Genomic DNA, 24,339 nt, shown 5'->3' on the forward strand with positions numbered 1-24,339 from the left:
GACGGGCCTAACTCAGGAATTCTTTACCAGGAGTTCAGACCTGTCCTGAAATGATGCACAGAATTGTGGGTACCCCGTTTTCTCTCCGGACAGTGGACAAGTTATTTTTATCGGATCCTCAGCAGAAAGCTTTGCGGTTCCCTCTCAAAAGTTAACCTCAGGGATGCAGATCAGTCTTTCCCAAGCTTTTTCTTTAAACCATGCAGCACAATACGAAATTGTTACAGAAATGGGCTCAAAAAGTCTGTGGAAAATGGAATTAAAAGATAACTTTTTGAAGCTCCCACTTATGATCATCTATTGTAATAGAATACCAATAGTTATTATTACTATTAGCATGCACACACATGCACCCACAACAAAAGCATTTAACTTTACTAACGGGAGTCATTCTGATCCAGTCTGTTAAATTCTAGTGTTTCATAAACAATGCTGGTTCCACTAACCTAACTTCCTAACCACCCCATGAACATGTCACAGCTGCAGTTTGAAAGCACTTCCATGGACGATCTCTCAGGGTCATGGCCTGCTCTGCTGTTGTGGGTGGTTCATTAGTGTGAACAAGTAGAGAAAATGTTCCTCAGGATGTGGACACGTAAAAGAAAACTTGGTTAATTAGCACAGCATTGTGATTCCTTCCACCTGCCAAGTCAAGTCTGCAGGGAACACCGAGGCCTACATGTTACATTTTCCCCTCACCACCCCAAGGGCTCGTGTTTCATTTCTTCCGTGAGGGGAACAAAATGGCACCCGGTTGAGACGATTCTTTCCTATAAGATCATTTCCTGAAGGATCCTCTACAGCAGTGGTCCCCAAGCTTCCTAATGCCGCGACCCTTTAATACAGTTCCTCATGTTGTGGCGATCCCCCCGGACTATACATTTTTCGTTGCTACTTCATCACTGTAATTTTGTTACTGTTATGAATCGGGCGACCCCTGTGAAAAGGGTCGTTCGATCTCCAGGTTGAGAATCACTGCTCTGCAGGGACAGGCAACAAGTCCCTTGCCTGTGTGCTCCGCAGTTCTTTGAAGACGTGAATAAAAGATGGAATTCCTGGAAGCACACATGCCTCCCAGAGGACACTCTGTCTGCACATCGGAACGTAGGCTAGTGCCTCCTCACTGCCGTCAGGACCACTGCCCGTGGACTCGATGCTGACCCGCGTTCTCCCTGTTGGACAGAGTGGACGCAACTACGTACTCTGCTGGGTGTCTTCTCGCCCCACCTCTCGTCCGTGGAGCAGCGGGCGCGTCCGAACTGTTGATCTTTCGGTTCACAGCCCACACAGAGGCAGGGCTCCTCCTGCTCTCCTCGGCCCTCCTCAAGCGCCGAAGGCCTCTTCTCCGCATAGGTAGTAGTCTAGCCACTGAGGTGAAGACTTCTTTTTCATCCAAAAGAGCTTTTCAGAAGTTTGCCAAACCTCTTTTCTTTCTTTATTGCGGTGGTGTGTGCGTGGTTGTCGTCGGTAGGTGCCACAGAGTCAGCCCCACAGAACGAGGCACGGCCCAGTCCGGTGCTGTCCAAACACCCGTCCTGGTGCCTGAGCCCTTTGGAGCAAGCGCACGCAGACACACACGAGGGGCTTCAAAAGCTTGTGGGAAAATGGGATCAACAAGGAGTGGAATTTTTTCCGGTGATCATCTTGAAGCCTCCTCATCTGGATGCACTACTGTCCCGTTGAGTACCCCGTCCCGCAGCCCGATGGGACCGAGCCGCAATGCTCCGCAGGGTCTCCTTGCAGAGAGCAGACCGTCTCATCTTCCTCCTTCCGAGTGGCTGACGGGCGCAAACTGTGGACCTTCCCGTTAGCAGCCCAACACTTAAGCCTCTGTGCCACCAGGGCTCCATCTGTGTATGAGGCGACTTCAGGAAGTTTGGGGGAAAATGGAAGTCAGAGAGAGTGGCGTTTTTTCCCATAGAAGATTTGAGATCGATAGGTATATCTATATCACACCACATTTGGCATTTTAATCCACTTTATATGCACAGGTCAGTGGCCCGAATTACATGTCCCACGATCTGCAACCATGACTGCTCGCTGCCCCCAGTCTTCCATCATTCTTCACAGAAACGCACCACGGTGCACTTGTTTTGCTTTGTTTAAGCTGCTTTTCGCTTTGTTCTTGAGGACGTGCACAGCAAACAGAAGCCAGTTCAGGACTGTCCTCCCGTAGAGTCCAGGACGCGGATGACACTCTTCAGACGGTGTGAAGTTCTCACCCTCCTTCTGCGTCCACATTGGCCCACCCCACTCACGTGGGCTCCCAGCTCCCTGATCTTCCCAGCTAATCTCTCCAGTTGCCCTTGTCAATTTGATCTCACGTGGGCAGTGCTTATGAGAACATCCTGCTAAAGGCAGACCTGCTTTATACTAAAGCTCAATTAAGGTTTCTTTTCAAAGGGGCTTCACAGGATATTTTTGCTTTAAGGTTTAAAGATTATCTCTGGGTGCTGGTCCAGAGGTTGCCCCAACCTCAGTGACTCCAAACTTGGGGCCATGGGGTCAATTCTGTAAAGATTTACAACCAATAACTCCTGAAGGCCTGAAGTCATAGGATGGCTAACTTTTGTTTATCTTTTGTACAATCAGGAGCTTGATACGGCATTCGCTGTAAGAACTAGACAGTTTCTTTCTAGCCACCTGAGCGTATTTCTCAAGTTGATTTGAATTGCCGAGAATCAGAGCTAGAAGGAACATTCGAGATGGAGTTCTGGGCCTGCTGGAGTTGGAAATATTTCTTCTCCCAGCGATAAGAACGCCTGTGTCTGCTCTGATTTCTTATGAGCCTGCTTTATACAAGACTCCCCTTCACGGTCCGCCCTACGTCTCCCTAAGTGTGAGGCATAAATGTATAGGATTGTTTCTATGTTGTGGAATAAGCATTCTGACTGTACTGGAACTACTGTTATCTTTCTTAATGATGCAATTAATAATAGTATGGTGTGATGAAAAATTATTTTTATTTATCTTTTTCAGGGTCTAGCGGAATACCTGTGAAACTGGTCACCAATCTCTTTACTATCGATTTGCCCCAGGACTGGCAGCTCTACCAGTACAATGTGACTTACACTCCAAATTTGGAATCTAGAAAACTGAGAACTGCCTTGCTTTACGGTCATCGTGAACTTTCCAACAAAGCAAAAGTATTCGATGGTGCCATCCTTTTTCTATCACAAAAGCTAGAAGAAGAGGTATCGTATAATTAAGTTTTCACTGTATTCCTGTCTACGCATGTGTGTGTGTGGGAAATATATGAGTTTCAAAAGAGATCGAGGAAAAATGGAATGGAAAGATCTTGGAGTTTTTCCACAAAATCTTTGAACCGCCTTGATGTATTGTGTCATGAATATGTGTTATTTATATATTTCACATGTCTAGATGCACATCTTTTATAAGGTTACCTATATATGGATGTGTGTGTATAGATTTATAAACACATACAGAGAGAATGTGTGTGTGTGCACTTGATAACCCTGGTTGTGTTTCACTACTAACTGAAGGGTCAGTGGTTTGAATCCCCCACCTCTCTCATGGAAGGAAGATGTGGTAGGAGGAAAGAAGACGGCTCTGTAAAGATTGTAGCCTTAGCAACCTCATGGGGCAGTTCCACCGTGTTTTATAAGGTCCCCGTGAGGCGGAATTGACTTGATGCCAATGGGTAGATGTGATATGTGTGCTCCGTCAAGTCAGCAAGCACTCCTGGGGACTTCTTGTACAACAGGACGAAACGGCCTAGTTCCATGCCCTTTGCATGCTTGCTGGCATGCCGGAGGCCAGTCAGACACTGTTCTGATCTCTAGGGGTTTCACTGGTTAATTTCAGAACTCGTTAGCCAGGTCTTCCTTCCTAATCTGTCTTCGTCTGAAAACTGCTGAAACCTGTCCACCATGATGAACCTGCTGATGATTTGAATACCAGGAGTATAGTTTCCAGTATCACAGCAGCACAAAAGCCACCATTGTGGGACAGGCTGACATACAAGTGGTGGACACACACACACACACACACACACGTGCTATGCACACACACATACGTAATGGATTCATGTGACAGAATGCATGTGACTCATTCTTTTCTTCTTTCCTATCCTCTTGCTGAGAGCTAGATGTCTTCCTAATTAAGACCTAGTCAATAATTTATCTTTTAATTTAGAAGCTCACTGTCTTGCATTTTAAAATAAGGCCCTTTATACAAACACTATGTTTTCGGTGACTTTTATTTAAGGCACAGTGTCCTAGTTTCCTAAAATAAACCAGACTTCAAGAAAGGCCATTTAGCCGGCAGCTTTAGAGCTTCAAACTGGCTTGCTTGACTCGCTCCTGCCGAGGGGCACCTCTGCTTCCAAACAACTTGACATCAGCCACTGATCCCCAGATTGCCACTTCTTTCATGGCTTGTTTCATCTTCATGTACTCTAGTTTAGGAAGTGCGAGTTACCGATATCATGCTTTAGAGTGTTTTTAAAATGGTGCAGCCATGAGAGTTAAGGCATTGTAAGTTAGATATTGCGTTGTTAACCCCAACTTGATGGTTCAAGCCCAGCAGTCACTCCATCGGAGCGAGCTGAGACTGTCCACACCTATAAAGATCTAGTCCCAGAAACCGCACATAGGGTCGCTGTAAACTAGGATTGACTCGATGGATGTGAATTGATGGTCCATTCGATTAGTGATTGAGTGTTTTATATTCATTTATTCATTTTTAATACTTTTAACATTTCTAAGCCTGAAATAGAGATGTGAGAGTTTACTATTTAGTTACTTGATTTGTCCTGAAGGAAACTGAAGACTACAAGGAGCAAAAGAATCAATTTCTATCAGAAAATGAGAACAGCGCATGGTATTAACACCTCGGCTTCCTTCTGTCCTTGGAAAGCTTAATCCTTCAGGACAGCAGTTTGAACAGGATGACACCATGGTCGCAAATGTGAACTTCTGCAGTCTAGGCCTATCTGTGCATTTCTATCTTCTAGGCCTAGCTTTGTGAAATTCTTCAGAAATATCTTTGTGAAATATGCTTCTGAGCATTCTCAGAGCCAGGTGTTGGGGCATTAGTTCTTTTAGTAGATCTGAGACTTACAGGCACTACTTGAGTTCATTCCATTTGGACATGGAACTTTAAAATCAAACCATCTGGTTCACTGTAACTGAATATATGGACCTGTACTTTTAGACACATTTTTATTCACCGTTAGTCTTTATTGATTCCTTAATATTTCATCACGTGACTCCCCCAACATTAATAACATGCCTCTCATCTTCAGTGACATAGGAGGGGGTGCCCCTCCCCCGTAAAATGAAATTGTGCTGGGCAGAGGAGAGCTTTCAGAGTACACATTTTTCCCACTAGGCGAGCATTGAGCAACTCACTCTGAGTTAGTGCACCCAGTGGCTCCTCCTGGGAAGGTTCTGGTCACAGTGAATTTTTTCATAAAATCAGTTTCACTCAAAATTTGCTTTTTGTGATGGCCGATTTAAGAGAACAGTGTGCACCTGTGAAATTTTGTTTCCTGCTTGGGAGAAATGTCACAGAAACGATTGTGATGTTGAACACAACTTACAGGACAGCACTCGAGTGTACAAGTGGTTTTCTCATATCAAAAAAGGTGAAATATTGATTGGTGACAAACCTCCTTCTGAACATCTGTCAACTTCAAGAACAGACAAAAATGCCCACGTGTAGTGCATTTGCAGTTCATTCCACCAGGTCAGACTATTGATCAAGCTTTCTATTTAGAGGTTTTGAAAAGATTGCATCATAATGTGTGACAAAAAGGCCTGGTTTGTGGCAGAAAGGGGACTGGGTGTTTTGCCTCCAAAACAATGCACCTGCTTACGCAGCCATCTCGGAGTGCCAATTTTTGGTAATAAAACAGCATGTTTTTCCTGCTCCATGCACCTTACTCACTTGATCTTGCTCCATGTGACTTCCTTTTGTTTCCGTGAATGCAGAGGGACATGAAAGGACAGTGATTTGATGACATAGAAGATATGAATAAAAAAAACCAAGGGAGGTGCTGTCAGCCATCCAAATAGATGAGTTTGAAAAATGCTTCCAAGAACGGAATCGCAGATTTGACAAATGTATGAGGTGGAATGGAGAGTACTTTGAAAGTGATAAAGTTGTTTTGTTAAGAAAATTTAAATTCATAACTTTGTGGGGGAAAGTCCCTCTTTTTGGACCCCTTCCTATTCCTGCTTCATAGTCTGTTCTTCATTGGGAAGCAGCGCTGAAACCCTGTGGGTGATCCTGCTGGTGTTTGAAATAGCAGTGACATCGCTTTCAGTGTCACAGTAGCACACAGGCCACCACAGCGTGACCAATTGACAGACATTTCAGAGGGCAACTACTCGGCCAACTAAGTGGAGGAGATCCATGTTTGTACCTCTTCCAAAGAAAGGTGGCCTAAGAGAGTGCAAAAATTACAGAACAAGATCACTGATATCACATGCCAGTAAGATTTGGCTGAAGTCATTCAACAACCGCTGTAGCAGTACATTTGCAGGGAGCTGCCAGAGGTTCTGGCCAGACTTAGAAAAGAATATGTAACAAGGGAGATATTATTGTTTAGGTCAAATGGATATTGGCTCAGATCAGGGGATACCAGAAAGTTGTTTACTTGTTTGATGGACTATGCAAGGGCCCTTGGCCATATGGATCATGACAAATGATGTATAGTCTTAAGAAGAATGGGAAGTCCAGAACGCTTTACTGTGCTAACGCGGAACCTGTACCCGGATCAAGAGGCGGTTGTGTGAACAGAAAAGGCACTACTGCATTGGTTAAAATCAGGACAGGTGTGTGCCAGCCTTGCATCCTCTCACCATGCTTACTCAGTTTGTATACTGCGCAAATAATCAGAGAAACCGGATTATATGAAGAAGACTATAGTATCAGGATTGGAGGAAGGCTTATTAACCACCTGCAGATATGCAAATGATACAACCATGCTTGCTGAAAGCGCGGAGGACTTGAAACACTTGCTGATGAAGATCAAGGATTGCAGCCTTCAATATGGATTGCAACTCAATGTAAAGAAAACCAAAATCCTCATAACTGGACCAATAGGTAACATCATGATAAGCAGAAAAGCTTGAAGTTGTTAAGGATTTCAACTCATTTGGATTTATAATCAATGCTCCGGGAAGCAGCAGTAAAAGATCAAATGATGTATTGCGTTAGGCAAATCTGCTGCACAAGACCTTTTTAACATGTTGAAAAATAAGGAGTTTCCTTAGAGGACTAAAACATGCCTGAACCAAGCCGTGGTATTTTCAGTTGCCCCATATGCATGTGAAAGCTGGAAGCTGAATAAGGAAGACTGAAGAAGAATCGCTGCCTTAGCGGTAGGATGCTGGCGAAGACTATTGAGAACCACGGACCGCCAAAAGGACAAGCACGTCTGTCTTGGAGAAAGCACAGCCAGAGTGCTCCTGAGAGGCCAGGGCGGTGAGACTGTGCCTCACATCCTTTGGACACATTGCGCAGTCTCTGGAAAGGACATCCTGATTGTTAAAATGGAGGGACAGGGAAAAGGAGGAAGCCCGCGACAAGATGGTCTGACACAGTGACTGCAGCAATGGGCTCAACTATAAGAACAATTGTCAGGAAGGCACGGGACCGTGCAGTGTTTCGTTCTCTTGAACACAGGGTCACTATGGGTCGGAACCAACTCAATAGCACCTAACAACAATGCCCTGGAAGGGAGTCCCTGGGCGGTGCAGATGTGCTGAACTGTGAACCCAAGGTTGGAGGCACCTTGGAAGTAGTGTCTGGCACGCACCTCCCCCCAAAATGAGCCATTGAAAATCCTTTGGAACACAGTCTACCCTGATACACATAGCAAGGGGCACTCGAATGGTGCAGCGTACTTGTATTTAATCCTTTTACGGTATAGATGTCAGAAATTAGTCTATTCATTTCCCTCTAACTGTATCCAAGAACGTATTATGTGGCAGGCACCCTCTTGTTGCTGAAGATGGAGGCCGATGGACAAGTAGACCATTAATACTTGGTGTGACAGAGAATTTTTTGTATCAGCATATTACTTGCCACCCAATGAAAATGATGAAGTAGATAGTATCCTAAGAGAACTATTGCTTTTCTACCTTTTTAAAATTCTGACCCTAATATTTGCCTTCGGCTTAATTTGCTCTGTACAGCCTCAGAAATCCCAAGGAGTCGTTTTACTCTGCCATCTAGGGTCACTGTAAGTCACAGTGAACTCAGTGGCAGAGGGTTTGGTTTGGCTATACCCAGTGACATGCAGCAGACTCACTCCCACTTTAGAGAAGAGAAAGGTCTTAAAGGGTTTAAGTAACTTGCTCTGGATCACGCAGGGTAAAAGAGGCCGCAGTCTGTTCCCAAAGGTTGTGCTCTTGAGCAAAGAGGTAAGTATTGGTGTGAAAGCTCACTCACCGCCATCAAGTTCATTCTGACTGTCGAACTGCCCCATGGGTTTCTGAGACTGCCCATCTACTTGAGTTGAACCCTTCGTCTTTCTACTGCAGGGCAGCTTGGGTGAAGGCTTACACAGAAGATCCGTTTTCCTTTCAACAAGTCATACACATTTTGTTTCATCACATTCATTGCAACCCCCAAGATGTAGCACGGCATATCCCACTTCCTCGCTGTGCCTCCTGTTTCCCTTCCTTCCTCTCTCCTAATCATTCGGAACTTTGTGCCTTTTTATCTGAAAAGGCTGGTCAGTCCAAGGTATGCACAACTCACGAGTGTTATTGTCCCTTCCATGGCCTTGCCTGTTGCTTGAATGAAAATTGCACCATGGGGATGAGCTCATTTCTAGACTTAAAGGATGACTCAGGACCACAATCTCTAGGCTTCCACTTGTCTCTGACCGGTAAGCTTGATTTGTTTTTGTTTTTTAAATAATTACTTGAGCTTTGTTCCACACTGTTCCTGGAATTCTCTTAGGAAGGAATCTTTAAGCAGGAGTCTGGCTCTCATCTTTCCTTAAGGAGCCAGCAGCAGGGACATCTGTTGATTTTCTGGGAAAAGAAGAAATCCCATAAACACAATCCAATGATTAGATGAGTTTTCATACCAACACCTGCAGTTTGCTTTTGGTTAATGTGTTATTAAACTGTGATGATTTTATAATATGCTCTTCTGCACACGTGGAGATGATCTGTACTGTGCATATGGAATGCTTCTTCTCCCAGGTGACCGAATTGTCCAGTGAGACTCACAGAGGCGAGGCTGTGAAGATGACTCTCACGCTGACGGGGGCACTGCCGTCGAGTTCCCCCATGTGCACCCAGGTTTTCAGCATCATCTTCAAAAAGTAAGCTACTTTAGATGTGAATTTAATTTAGACTCATGAGACCTGTAAGCATCAAGCCTGGTTATTAAAGTCATCAACCGTCTTACAGACATTGGGCCAGCACAGTGGCCTCTTTAGGGCTTTTGCCAGGCTAGAACATCCGTGGACTCACACAAGGAAGTGCCGCTCAGCCCAGCACAGTTGTGAACACCATCGTTAGTCAGTATTGTCCAAGTGGATGCAAAAAAACCTCCAGGGATTTTCTCTCACTGGAATTAAACAGGGTGCCTTTTTTCACGGTTCTCTTCTTCCTATACCCTCAACCCAGCCCCAGACTTAAAGTTCAGTGGTGTAGTGGATTACGCATTGGCTGTGAAACTCAAGGTCAAGCGTTCAAAACCACTGACCTTTCTGTGAGAAAAATGAGGCTTTTTACTCCCATAAAGAGTTACTTTTACAGTCTGGAAATCCACAGGGGAAGGCTACTTTGTCCTCCAGGGCTGCTATGAGTCAGAATCGACTCGACGGCAGGGAGGTGTTTGAGTTATGATTGGGGAGCAGTGGTCATTCCGTGGCAGAATTCTTCCTTCCCTGCAGGAAACCTGAGTTCCAGTCCTGGCCAATGCATCGCCTATGTGGGCAGCAGACAGGAATTTCTTTTCCTCCTATCTCACTTAAATTGGATGTGAAAAGACACCACCGCTTTCCCGCTGCCCTCCTCCCACCCTAGCTTCCTCCCATTTCTGCACTGGTGGGCGTGGGGCACAGAGGGAGGCTCTCCGTAAGTATCCCAGTGTGTCCGTGACTGCTCCCAGAATCCTTGGCTTTAGAGTCCTCCTGAGGGGATTGGAGTCAGCGCTCCTCACAGTGACCACGCAGGACAGAGCAGAAATGCTCCCCAGGGTTGCTGAGGCTGGACATCGTGACAGACACAGACTGCCTCAGCTTCTCCTGCAGGCCAACTGGTAGAATCAACTCGGGATGCCACCAGGACCCCTTTTGACCAGACCTTGAATTTCAGGGCTGGAGCCTGGGCGGTTCCATTTTCAGCAGGTGTCCCAGGTGACAACTGAGGACTCGGGGGTCCAGAACGTTTGTATGTTACCACAGCAAAGGATTAAGGCGAACTACTCAAAACTTTAGATGAGCCCTTTGCTAAAGGGGCCCCCAGAGAAGACGGGGGTTTGCCGAAGAGCACACACCCAGGAACATCCCCCTACACAAACAGGCAGCTCCCTAACCCTGGCCAGACATCTTTTGGTCATACCCGGGTCTCTCTCGGTGCTGCGCGCCGGCTGCTGCGTGCTGGCTTCGGAGGCCAGTCTCACACAAGCCCACCCAGAGCAGCGGTTCTCAACCTGTGGGTCGCGACCTCTTTGGGGGGGGTGTGTCGAACGACCCTTTCACAGGGGTCGCCTGATTCATAACATTAGCAAACTGACAGTGATGAAGTAGCAACGAAAATAATGTTATGGTTGGGGGGCACCACCACATGAGCACCTGTATGAAAGGGTCGCGGCGTTAGGAAGGTGGAGACCCGCTGGCCCAGAGAAAGCGCTGTTGGAAATGGGCAGCCAGCGCATGGAGGCAGGGTTCATGACCTGGCCCTTTCCCTTAGGCCTCTCCCAAGAGCCCAAGAGTCAGGTACTATCATAAGCCGGGCGAGGAAGCCGAGGCTCAGCGATGGTACCCACAGGGATGGTTCCAAAGTTGGGGTTCCCATTTCAGGACTTGAAGCTTCCTCCCTTTTCCCATGCCTTGGCGGCCTTGTGTTCGTGATGCTTCTGATTCCGAAGCTGGCCAAGATGCGCCGCTGCAGGGGCAGCCATGGTGCTTGGTGGCACCTGGAGAGTCCTGGTAGCTGTTAGCAGCAGACTCCTCAGTTCAGAGAAGCTGACAGAGGTGGCTGACGAGCCGTCTAACCTGACCCATCCAGCCTGACCAGCTGGTCACGTCCACAGCTCTTACAGGGCACGCCACCACCCACCTCAGATGCAGACAGTCTGGCAGCATTTCCGTGAAACCGTTCTCAGATATGAAAAGCAATAGTCTTACAAAGGGTCCTTCAAAATGCTCATGGAAATGGAACGATAAGGGGGTTTCCCCAGGAGCTTTTGAAGGCCTCTCCTGTATGTCTTCATGTGTATCCGTGCTATCAGGGTTGCGGTTCGGTACTTCCCCTGTACGTTTATCACGATGTTCAGCACTTGTATAACCTTGCCTTCTGACGTTGACTGCTACTGACCGATGCTTCTTAAAACATACTTGCAGGATCCTAAAAAAGCTATCCATGTACCAAATTGGACGGAACTACTTTGATCCTAAAGAGCCGGTGGAGATCCCCCAGCACAAGTGGGTTTGTTTATGTTTTCTGTTACTCTGACATTATTGTAACATGAGTAGCATCATTTGCACCGCACGGCTGTACGGTTTTGCCGCCTACGGGAGACTCCATGTGTGAAATGTAATGGGCTTTTTATAATTTGCAGGGTTTCCCCTAGAATGGTAACTATGAGATTGGCAGATTTTTTGGCTCCGTATATATGCATACACACATATCAGAATAGTGTGTGCTCAACAGAATGTTTGTTATTTCATGTCATCTCTTACTGTCATCATCACGAGTTCTTGAAGAAACTCAGAAATGAAATTTTCTGTGTGTGCCGCATAATAATGAAACTAAACTGCACATTATCTTATAATGTACAGTTTTTCTCATTTCTTGTTGAACGGGAATTAGCACAGGCAGGACGGTGAATAAGAAATCTTCCGTCAAGCCGAGGTCAAGCGGAGGAGCTTCCCTCCCCTAGTGAAAGGGAGACCCATTAGAAACAGAATTTTGATGCTACCTGGGGAACAGGTGCGCTGGGGAAAGTAGTCAGATCCATCTTAAATAGGTTATTCAACTCTCCAAGCTAAAGGCGAAGAAATAACTGCTCCCTCAAAGGCAAACAGAAACCGAGAGACCAAGATAAACACGGTGGGTGGTCTTTGTCCTGCCAGATGGAGCAAAAGCGAACTGGCTTCAGGGTCGAATTCAAAGTGTCAGGTTTTGTGCATGAATGCACCCTTCACGTGTCTCTCCACCTGGACAGCCAGCCGTAGGTGGAGGCCCAGCGGTGGTCTGTGCTCAGTGAGGGTGACTGTGCTTGGTCAGTCCGTCAGGTCCACAGGACTGTGAGATGGAATCTTCGGTTCTTCCATGCCATTTCCTATTCAGCGCTTTTTGGCCCGTGGCCTTTAGAAAGGTGGGGAGGAGACGGTTTTCGTGTCGCATTGTGTATTCGCACCTTGTATCTCAGTCTTTTCTCGAGCCCATCTTCCTCTCCCCCGGGAGTGCACTTCTCGGAGTGCAGAGGTTTTCCTGTGGGGACAGATCAGTCTACAATGGCAGTCCTACAGCTGTGGGTCCCAGCCAGGAGTGATGTGGCCCTAGAGGGAACATCTGACAGACATTAGGAGACATTTTTCATTGCCACAGTAGAAGGGTGCGACTGGTATTTAATGGAAATCAGAGATGGTGCTAAAGTTCCTTCATTGTACAGGACAGCCCTGTGCACAGAATTACCCATCCCGACCATCAGTTGTGTCGAGACTGAGGAGCTCTGTTCAAAGGAGCCCTGGTGACCTTGTCAGGTAAGCCTTGGGCTGCTAACCACAAGGTCATTGGATCAAACCTACCAGGAGAAAGACAAGGAGACTCGTTGCTCCTGTAAAGATTTTCAGCGACAAACCCCCACATAGGGACACTGCGTTGGAATCGACTCAGTAGCAGTGGGCTTGGTTCTACAGGAATGTTTTAATCCTGAATATATGTGTAAAAGACACTGAAAAAAATCCCCTAAATTTACTGCCATTGAGTCATTTCCAACTCATAGTGACCCCATAAGATAGGGTCCGACTGCCCTTGTGGGTTTCTGAGTGAGACTGTCACTGTTTACAGGAGCAGAAAGCCCTGTCGTTCTCCAGCGGGGCCGTTGGTGGTTTGGAACTGCTGAGTTTGCGGATCGCAGCCCAACATGTAACTACTACCCCACCAGCACTCCTACAACTAAAAATATAACCAGAAAGAAATCAGACTAAAGAAAATTCTGGCCAAATCCTGAGAGTTCAAAAGCATGTAGTCACTATTGTTTTAAGTGTACTGTTTTTCTGGTAGGAAATTACCTTATTTTATTTTATTATTTTAAGATTGTCCCTTTGGCCTGGGCTGGCCATCTCGGTGTCCCACTTCGAGAGCAGGCTGCTGTTCAGTGCCGACGTACGCTACAAAGTCCTGCGGAATGAGACTGTTCTGGAATTCATGACTTCCCTCCACCACAGCACCGGGGCGGCCGCCTTTCCCCAGGCATGTGAGAAAGCGCTGTTGGGCCTCGTTGTCCTCACACGGTAAGAAGCCTGCATTTGAATACAGTTTTCTTCCGAGGGTAAATTATGTGGGGGCTGTGGGACTCAGAATAGCGTCAGGGCATGGCCGCGCTTTGCACGGACCTCATCAGTGTGTGCACTGGTCTGGAAGGCCTGGCTGTTCTCCCTTGGGTAGAGTTGAGTCCTGGCATCCAGGACTGCGCACAGTTGGGCACGTGCCACCGTTTATCTGGTCTCTCGCCCTGCACCAACATTCTCCGCCCACACACTTCTTGTTCTCACTTTCAGTCTTCGTCCTTGGATACTTTGGTACCTCTGTCTGAAACTTCCTCCCAATTAAAATAAAAACCCCAAACTTCATTGTGATAAAATAGGATTAACAAAAGACATCCCGTTTTAACCACACCTGAACGCAGTGACGTGTTCACTACATTCTCTGTGTGTGCAGCCGCATCCCTACTCAGTCCCCAATGCTTATCCCACTCCAGACGGACACCTGGCTCCTCTTGAGTCAGCCCTTTCCCTCTGCTCCCTCTCGCCCGTTAGTCACGGATAGTCACACACACACACACACACACACACACACTTTTTATTGTGAGTGGGCTGAAGGTTTACAGAACAGATTCAATTGCCACCCAGTAACTTATATACATTTGGCATCATGTCACTGATTGCAATCCCCATCACCAGGTAGCTTCACTTCTCCCACTTCCTCCCCGTTTCCTGTTTCCATTCCTCCTTTCCCGATCCTTCCGAATGTCGTCCTGGGGTAAATGCTGCCCCTGTGACCTCAAATCGTGGGTTATTCTGACCAGTCAGCGGGGTATTTTTTATGACTTTGAATTCCATTCCACCATCTCCCGCCGCCCCCTCTATATGATTCCTTTCAGAGCAGTTGGTGGCGGTCGTCAGGTACCATCTCGTATGTAGATTCTAGCTCTTCTGGTGTCCAAGTCATGGAGAGAGACGCTCCCATAATTCATGCTCACCTAAGTCCAGCTGTGGGCTAATTGGCCTCTGTCTCGCTGCGTTTACCTGCTGTAGGACCCCATACCAGTGGGGCCGTTCATTTTTTGTTATTTTCTTTTGTGTGACTGATTTATTTCACTTAGCATAATGTCTTCAATTCATCCATGTTGCAGTATGTCTTAGAACAGTCTTTTTCTTGATGGCGTAATCACAGTCCACTGTGTGTATAGATTACCTTGATTTTTCCCAAACCATTTTATTAGGACCCAGTCCAGACATCAGACCATCCCATAGTTCAATCATATCAAGTAGTGTTGTACAATCACGACCACAATTAGTTTCAAAACATTTTCTTCCTTCTTGTACTTCTTGTTATCAGCTCACCATTACCACCACCCCTCCCCTACCTAACCTGGAACCCTGATTCTAGTGATTGTCTATAGATTCATCTATCCTGGGGTTTGATATACTGAAAAACAGAAAAGTACATTACAGAGAGTCAAGAAGGCTACAATGATAACATACAATAGAGATAAACTTCAATATGAAAAAGAAAGACAGAAAATATTAAATCCAGATCAAGCACAAAGTGTATCAAAAGGGAGATCAAATGACGAGGTTTTAACCACTCAAGTCAGAGTTATCATTTTAATCTACATAGTTGTCACTAAAATACTCTCTGTCTGGTAACCAGGTTATTTCCATCCGTCGATTATAGTCAGGGGGGAGTTACCGGATCTCAGTGTAGATCCTGAAAGGTATTTTCGGTTTCCATTGTTATACATAGCCTTCTGCAGACAGAACCTCACAATTTAAACTCCATTGGAATTGGATTACATAATTTACAATCCTTTGATCATGGCTGTTGCTGTACTTCTTCCATGTGGGCTTAGTTGATGTCTCCATTAGATGGCTGCTTGTTTGAAAACAAGCCTTTAAAACCCCAGACACTATATCAAAGATGTCTCTAAAGTGAACCAGAGGCAGAAAGTAAACAGGAATGGATTTGGGCTTTCCCTTAATCCCAGCTCCGGTAGAAGAAAGGCTAGTTTAGACAACATGGTCCTGCTGGATACTCGCCCTCATGAAGGAAACATGGACGATATGGATGCTCTAGCCAGGTGTGGTGAAGAAAGTAGACTACCTTTTATGTATTATCATCTCAAATTTCAATAGACTTTATTGCTAGAGCAGTTTTAAGTGTACAGAAAAATGACTAACTAGAAGGTAGAGACATTCATTTCAGTGGGAGGGAGGCAGGAAGATCGGCAATGCAGTAGATAGCAAAGGAAGAAAGAAGGATGAAAATGAGAAACCTAGGGAGGAAGTGGGATGAGGAAAAACTACATCTTAGTGGGAGGGAATGTTCTCTTAAGCCTGTTCATTTGCCCCCATAACGTGGCAGTATGAACACGCCTCAGGGAAGAATGATACAATCATTCGCAAATCTAAGGTGGTCATCAACGCTGCAGTTTCAGTGTATATGAAGCTCCAGTGTACACAAAAGAAAAATCGCACAGAGGTGGCACCCTGCACCTTAGTTCTCATGTGCCTAATAAGTTATAGTTTTTACAATTGATGAGCCATTTTGATAGGTCATCATGAACAAAGTCCGGAGTTTACATCAGGACTTAGTCTGCGGTTCATTCCTGTGGGCATTGATGCATGCATAATGCCGTGTGTCCATCACAGCAGCCTGCAGAATAGTCTCACTGCTCTAAAAAATGTCTTGCGATCCACTCAGTCATCCCTTTTCCCTGCCCCCAGGCTCCTAGCAACCAGGGATTCTTTTACTGTCTTAAAGTCCCGGCTTACCCAGATGTCACAGAGTACGCGTCATACAGCATGCGACTCTTTAGGACTGGCTCTTTCACTTCCCAATATGCCTTTAGGGGTTCTCCATGTCCATGTGTGGCTTTTTACAGCGGAATAGGATTCCATTGTATGGATACACCATCATTTGCTGTTTCATTGACCAGTTGAGGTGCATCTTGGTCATTTCCAATATGAGGGGCCAGGTAAAAAGTGTTTTTCCCAAATCCTCAATACCTTTAGTAAAGGAAAATCAGAAAATGGGAAGCTTCTGTTTCCCAGTATAAGCTCCATCTCACTCTACCCACTCCTGAAGTTATGTGCCCATCTCTCAACTCCTCCCTGCAGAATTCTGCCCTCTTCAGCTGACACCACATCCGACACGCAGCTTGGGCGTCCTCAAAGGGCTCAGATGGAGTTCCTTGTAAATGTCCTTGGAGTTTGGGGATCACAAGTGTCCATCAGAGAAAGGTTCGGGCTCTAGAGTGGAGGGCGGACAGCTTCCCCAGGATCTGCTCACAGGCCAACCCTGGCTTCCATCAAATAACGAGCAGGTGCACTGTTGTGATGGGGAAAAATTACTTGGCACAACTTTCCTAACTTTTTGTTATGAATTCATTTTCTTAAAACTTCCTTGTCATAAAACCATGTCATCATTTTGTGTCCTTTGAAAATTTCCATCAAGATTACCCCTTTGGCTCCCCTCCACCCAAGAAAGGCACCATAACCTTCTGAGCTGACGCCTCTCCCTTGAACTTACTGGCCCAGCCTCTCTCCTTGGAAGCCATCGTTTTCATTGGCTGTCTTCTTTTTAAGGAGCTAAAGACAAGTGTATGACTGAGAGAACTTGCCTGTGCATCTGCTCACTGTTCACATGCTGTGTTTAACCAGGCTCTGTTTGAAATAAACCCGCACTTACATGGACTGAAATCCTAGTAATATATCTTTCTTTACTTGCCCTTGCATTTGACAATTACAGATAAAACTACTGTAAATATGCCCCATTGAGCTACTTCTTTGGGAAGGCCTAGCTCAAATGTCAAAGCTTCCACCGATCCACTCAATTGGAATAAGTAGAGAAGTTTCCGCCTCCACTCTACTCCCATAGCACTTGTGCTTATAGCGATTTTATGTTACCTGTCTCTTGACATCATTTCTCTATAAATGGGGTCTCCAAATGCCGGGAGTTCGCCTCCAGAGCACATGGAACTGAGTGCAACAGAGGTGCATCGCATGGCCTCCCGAGTAGAAAGTTCAGCTCAAGCGTATGCTTTTCCGCCTGGTGTGTTTTGGAGACCACAGCTGGGAGGTGAGCCTGACTGGATCCCATGCCACCTGGGCTGAGGAGGCTACCACCGTGGATTGATTTTCCACATACTTAGTCACTTTGTAAGGAACACAGAACTTTGGAGAAACCTGCGTTGGAGGTTTCCGTGAGCACCGCGAGGATCGTTTCACTCCACACAGTGCTGCGGGAGAAGCGAATTCCAGGTGCCATTGAGTCTGAGCCCTGGTGACTGGCTCCAGGCCTGTCACGTGGAACTGTGTTCCATAGGGTTTTCAGTGGCTGAGCCTGGGTAGCTTAGTGGTTCACAAGTTGGGATGTTAACCACAAGGTCAGCCATTCGAAACCACCAGCCACTCCGAGCGAGAAAGATGGGGCTTTCTCTTCTTGTAAAGAGTTACAGTACTTGTTACCCACAGGGGTAATCCTGCCCTGTTCTAGAGGGTCCCTATCATGGATCAAATGGATGGTAATGAGGTTTTCTTGGAGAATTTCTTTAGCAGTCGATCACTAACAATGTCCCTTCAAGTGCTTCTGGGTAGTCTCAAACCTCCACCCTTTGGATGTGGCAGAAGAAACTGAATCAACAATCAAATTAATATACTAGATGAGCTTTAGTCAGGCAGAAGATTCAGGAATCAGGTAGCACCAAACTACATGTGAAGAGGCACTCACTCTGTCAAGTAGCTGCAGTGACTGCCTGGCTATAGAAAACCCAGAAACAAACTTACTTCTGATTGACCTGTACAATTTCCTATTGAAAGGTTGTCGGGGTTTAATGGAACCCGATAAGCCTATAAGGGTGGAAGTCCTGTTGGAAACCCATTGGTCCAGGAGGATGGCTTGATTTTTCAGAAAGCTAGACTTCAGTTGCCATGATGTTGTAAGATTCGGGACACTATCCAGTCAGCCTCTAATTCTAGTTTCTCAAACACCTGATTCATTTTTGCTCCATTTAACAGTAGCCATCGTGTTAATCTTTGCACCAACCAGAAACACAGCTGAAAGGGAGAAGGAGCTTAGAATGAGAGCTCGGAAGGGTCGGCGCTGGCTTGCTCTGCTGTTTTGTTAAGACCCAGCCCTCACTGGGAGCGTCCTAGGGATACCAAATCGCCTCATTGATTGGCCTTCCCTTGATTATCTTTACCAGGAAAAAGTGGTCTGAAGCTCAGAACATTTGAGTGACATCAGAAGCGGAGGGGAAAGCTTTTGAGGATTGCTCTTTCCTCTGGACGCTTACGTACGCTTGACCTGATGTTATTCCTGGTTAGTGCCAGTGATCCCAGCCCTCAGCTGCCAAGGGACAGGTTTGAGGCCATCCAAAAGTGAGGCAGAAGAAAGACCTGGTGACCTTCTTCTGAGAAATCACCTATGTAGAATCCTGTGAGACCTACTCGGCTCTGACCTACTTGAGCCGCCTGAAGTGGGGGTTGGCTTGATGGCAACTATTTCACTGATTACCAATAAGAAGAGGAGATCACAGGGCATGATGTTCTCATCCGTTCTGTTGGTGCTTTCTACTCCCATAAAGAGTTAGTTTTAAGCACACCAGCCTGTGTGACCATGAGGTGTCTGAAGGGATCAGTTATCAGGCATCAAAGAACAAAAAAATCATATCATGGTGTGCTCACCTCCCTGATACAATCGCTGAAGACAAATGCGTGCATAAGCAAATGTGCAAAGAAAGCTGATGGTGCCTGCCCGGCTATCAAAAGACTTAGCATTGGGGTCTTAAAGACTTGAAGGTAAACAAGCAGCCATCTAGCTCAGAAGCAACAAAGCCCACATGGAAGAAGCACACCACCCTGTGTGATCATGAGGTGCCAAAGGGATCAGGTATCAAGCATCATCAGAACAAAAAATCATATCATTGTGAATGAACCCAAAGCCCATCTGTAGGTAATTAGACACCCCCTTACAGAAGGGTCTTGGGGAGGAGACGAGTCAGTCAGGGTACAATATAGCAACGATGAAACATACAACTTTCCTCTAGTTCCTAAATGCTTCCTCATCCGCCCTCCACCCCACACACACTATCATGATACCAATTCTGCCTTACAAATCTGGCTAGAGCAGAGGATGTACACTGGTACAGATAGGAACTGCAAACACAGGGAATCCAGGGCAGATATTCCCTTCAGGACCAGTGGTGAGAGTGGCGATACCAGGAGGATGGAGGAAGGGTAGGTTGGAAAGGGGGAACCGATTACAAGGATCTACCTATGACCTCCTCCCTGGGGGACGGACAACAGAAAAGCGGGTGGAGATGTCGGACAGTGCAAGATATGACAAAATAATGATGTATAAATTATCAAGGGTTCATGAGCAAGGGGGGAGGGGAGAGGTGGGAGGGAGGGGGAAAATAAGGAGCTGATGTTAGGGGCTTGAGTGGGAAGCAAATATTTTGAAAATGATGAGGGCAAGGAATGTACAAATGTGCTTTACACAATTGATGTATGTCTGGATTGTGATAAGAGTTGTACGAGCCCCTAATAAAATGATTTTTTAAAAAGTTACTGGTTCGGTAACTCACAGGGGACAGTGCCACCCTGTCCTACCAGGTCAGTGTGAGTCGCCATCGATGCAGCGGGAGTGAGTTTGGTTTTGAGACCCTTGGAACGAATAGTTGGTGCAATAGCAGTTGACCTTGTATGAGTTTGAGTATTAAAAGCAAATGTCACTCATTTTTCCAGATATAATAACAAAACCTATCGCATTGATGACATTGACTGGTCTGTGAAGCCCACACACACCTTTCAGAAGCGGGACGGCAGCGAGATCACTTACGTGGATTACTACCAGCAGGTAGGCGCAGTGAAAGCTGCCTGGCAGCTTGTCTGCTTAGCTCTCCCTCACAGCCACTGTGCGGTCTCTGAGAAGCAGGCACACGCAGTCCTGAGCGTAGCTGCGGGTTGGTGCCTGCCTGTCAGTGACTACGTACAGCGTGGCCTCACAAATCGCTAGACCTCTGTGTATGTCAGTTTCGTCATCTGAAGACCTGGACGATAGCAGTGTCATCCGGTATCTAAGGATGGAAGTGGAGGGACAGTGAGTGAGATGGACTGACACAATGACAACAGTGAGCTCCAGCAGAGGGGTGCCTGGGAGGCTGGGCTGTGCTTCTTCTGCTGTCATCGGGTGGTTATGAGATCGAGCCTGCTCGGTGGCACCTGACAACAACAGGGTGAAGTGAATTAATGTGTGTGAAGTCCACAGAGCAGCATCTGGTGACCAGTAAGTGCTATCATGTAACAAAAACATGACGGATTCACGTTTCTAGAATGCAAACTCCCGGCCCTGGAATTGGTCCCGACTCATAGCAACCTGATGTACAACCTGCAAAGTGGGATAACATTTTGACTTGAGAGTCCAAGAAGATTTTCCTACTCCAGTTTATTGCTGGGAAAGCCATTTAGGCCAGCAGGATTTCATGCAACCCTGTCTTGAAGAACACTTAAAATATTATTACTCATCATTCATAGTTCCCCCACTGCCTTGTGGCGTCTGTGTTTCTTGACACGGACTGCACACAGATCATTCTTAGAAGAGCTCAAGACTCACAGCAAAACACTCTTGACTAGTTACACGGTTGTTTGAGTTTTGACTTAAAGATGACGTCTTCGAGACGAGCATCTTCAGGGTTTGAGGTTCAAAGATCGTCTCAGGGTGGCCACTGGCGTGGGCCAGCTCCACCTCCACGGAACCCAGAACTCTGTACTTCATGAATGTGAAAACTGTGTTTCCAGCATTGTACATGTATATAAGCAGAGTTTACATTTCATATCGGGTGTTATGTCTTTTAAAGTGTGTCTGTGAGTGCCTGAACACACGCACGCACGCACGCACGCACGCACACACACACACACACACACACACACACACACCATGCGCTTTCTTTATCCCTAGTTTTTTCCTCAGCTCAAGAAGTCACTATCCTTCCTTCTCCAAGTGTAGTAAGTTCCCTGACCATGAGGCCGAGTCTTCTGCCTTCAGAATTCCTTGACTTGTCCCTTCCCTCCGGTCCCCAGCATTCCTTGCTTGTCTCCAGCACTCCATCTGGCACCTGTTGCCCTTCTTCCTGGAGTAAACTCCTAAAATCCTATCTGATAAGACCACTCCTCTGAAGTTTTTCCTTGACTCCCAGTAGCCTTAAGAACCATAGCGAAGCTCATGTATCAGGGTGTACAAGGCTCCTTAAGATTGGGCACTCCCTGCCTCTTGAGCCTTATCTCTTACCACTTCCTGGTTCCCTTCTTAAACTCTGCTAAACTTGGCATTCGGCAGTTCCTTGATTTAACTACTCCCCTATGTACTTTGCACACACACCACCACGTGGCTTCCTCTTTTTGGATCTCTCTTTGTAACCGGTCAAACACTAATCCCTCTTCAGTACTCTGCTCAGAGACTCTGCCTTTCTCCCTTGGGCGCCCTTCCCTGCATTGAGCGGCACCTGATGACCTTGGGGGATTTTCAAATGGTCAGAGCTCCTCCTGGGCCTTCAGCTTGAACCTTCAGCTCTTTCTTTCTGCATACCCAGTGCTAGAACCTTTCATCTAGGAAAAACTCAAATGTACTGCCATGGAGTTGGTTTCGACTCAGCGTAACCTCATAGGGCAGGGTAGAACTGCCCTCGTGGGTTCTGAGACTGTAACTTTTTGGGGCTAGTGGTTTCAAACAGCTGATCTTGTGGTTAGCAGCCCACACATAACCACCACACCACCAAGGCGCCTTTGCACCTGGTAGATACTCAATAAAAAGTAAATGTCTAGAAAAGAATGATGGCAACATATGTACAAATATGCTTGATACAATTGATGTATGGACTGTTATAAGAGTTAAAAGAGCCCCCAATAAAATGATCTTTTAATATAAAACGAAAGGAAGGAAAGCCATGTCCTGTTTCTGAAGGAGTGTAGCTACGTCCTTCAGAAGGTCACCTGCATCAGCACCAGGCCTCTCTTTACTCCCTCTTTTCTGAAGAATAAAAAAGAGCATTTCAGGAGGGAGTGCATGAGCAGAAAAACAACAACGAACAGCCGAAGGAAGACTTTAAAGCTGCACTGAAAATATTGGCCAAAAACAAGGTTCCAAGAATCGATAGAAAGTTCTCAGCACTGAACTATTTCAGCTAGCTGATGAAGCACTCGAAATACTCACTCACCGATGGCAGTAAATTTAGAAGACAGCTCCTTGGCCCACTGACAGGAAGAGATCCTTATTGGTACTCATTCCAAAGACTATAGGACAATATCACTTATATCGCATGCCAGTAAAATTTTACCACCGCTCATCTGACAATGGTTGTGGGAATATGCTGACAGGGAGCTGCTAGAGGTTCAGGCTGGATTCAGAAGAGGACGTGGAACGAGGGAGATCATTGCTGATGTCCGCTGAATTGTGGCTGAATACCAGAAAGATGTGTACTTGTGTTGGATTGACTATACCAAGGCATTTGACTGTGTGGAGCATAACAAAATATGGATAGCCTTGAGAAGAATGGAATTTCAGAACACTTCATGGTGCTCATGTAGAATCTGCACATGGATCAAGAGCTAGTTTAGCAAACAATACAAGGGAATAATACTACATGGTTTACCACCAGGAAAGGTGTACAACAGGGTTATATCCTCTCACCATACTAACTCACTTTGTATGCCGAACAAATAACGAGAGACCTTTCTTTTACATGAGGAAGACTGTGGTCTCGGGATCGGTGGATGGCTTATTAACACCCTGAGATATGCAGAGGACACAACCTGGCTTACTGAAATCCAAGAGGACTTGCAGCACTTGCTGATGACGATCAAGGATTGTAGCCTTCATGTGGATGACAACTCAATGTAAGAAAGATCAGAATCCTCACAACTGGACCAGTTAGCAACATTGGAAATAATTGAAGAAAAGGGTGACGTTGTCAAGGATTTTGTCTTGCTTGGATCCACAACCAATGTTCGTTTGATTCGAACACAGTCAATGTTCGGAAGCTGAGTAACGTAAATCTGCTACACATGACCTCATTAAAGTATTAAAAGGCGAGGATGTTATTTTGAGACTAAGGTGTGTCTGTCCGTGGTACTTTTCCATTGCTTCATATGCATAGGAAAGTTGGACATTGCCTAGAGAGGGTCAACGGAGAATCGATGTATTTGCGTTGTGGTGCTCGTGAAGAGTATTCAAAGTCCCAGGGACTGCTTAAAGGACAAACCAACTGATCTGCCTTGAGTGAAGGACGGCCAGAGTGCTCCTTGAGGCAAGGATGGGAGACTTTGTCTTACATACTTTGGACATGTTGTCAGGAGAGACCAGTCCGTGGAGAAAGCTAACCTGTCTGGTAAAGTTGAGGGACAGCGACAGCGAGGAAGATTCTTAAGGAGATGGACTGACACCATGGCTGCAGCGATGGGCTTGGCCTTGCTTTATAATATTTTGGGGAGGTCTTGTGCAGCATATTTAGGTTGCGGCGCACGCATTTTTGTCATGGCCTCAAGCACAGGAACAAGTGTGAGGATGGTGCAGTGCTGGGGAGTGTTTCCTTCTGGGGCGCAGGAGGTCGCTGGGGTCAGGACGGACTCCAGGGCACCCGACAGCAACAGCAGTCTGGGCTTCGACCCTGCTGCTC

The 24,339-nt window shown here is 46.3% G+C and overlaps 1 protein-coding gene across 1 annotated transcript in view; it reads left to right on the top strand.

The window, feature by feature from the left end:
* The window catches only part of PIWIL4 (piwi like RNA-mediated gene silencing 4), a 64,134-nt gene that overhangs the window by 2,950 nt on the left and 36,845 nt on the right, over positions 1–24,339 (top strand). Inside the window, exons 4-8 of the mRNA XM_075548722.1 lie at positions 2,980–3,194; positions 9,186–9,307; positions 11,558–11,638; positions 13,478–13,675; positions 20,414–20,525. Of these exons, the coding sequence (XP_075404837.1) occupies positions 2,980–3,194; positions 9,186–9,307; positions 11,558–11,638; positions 13,478–13,675; positions 20,414–20,525 (728 nt within the window). The remainder of the gene's footprint in view (positions 1–2,979; positions 3,195–9,185; positions 9,308–11,557; positions 11,639–13,477; positions 13,676–20,413; positions 20,526–24,339) is intronic.

Source organism: Tenrec ecaudatus, chromosome 4, assembly GCF_050624435.1.
Source record: "Tenrec ecaudatus isolate mTenEca1 chromosome 4, mTenEca1.hap1, whole genome shotgun sequence".
In the NCBI taxonomy this organism is placed as follows: domain Eukaryota; kingdom Metazoa; phylum Chordata; class Mammalia; order Afrosoricida; family Tenrecidae; genus Tenrec; species Tenrec ecaudatus.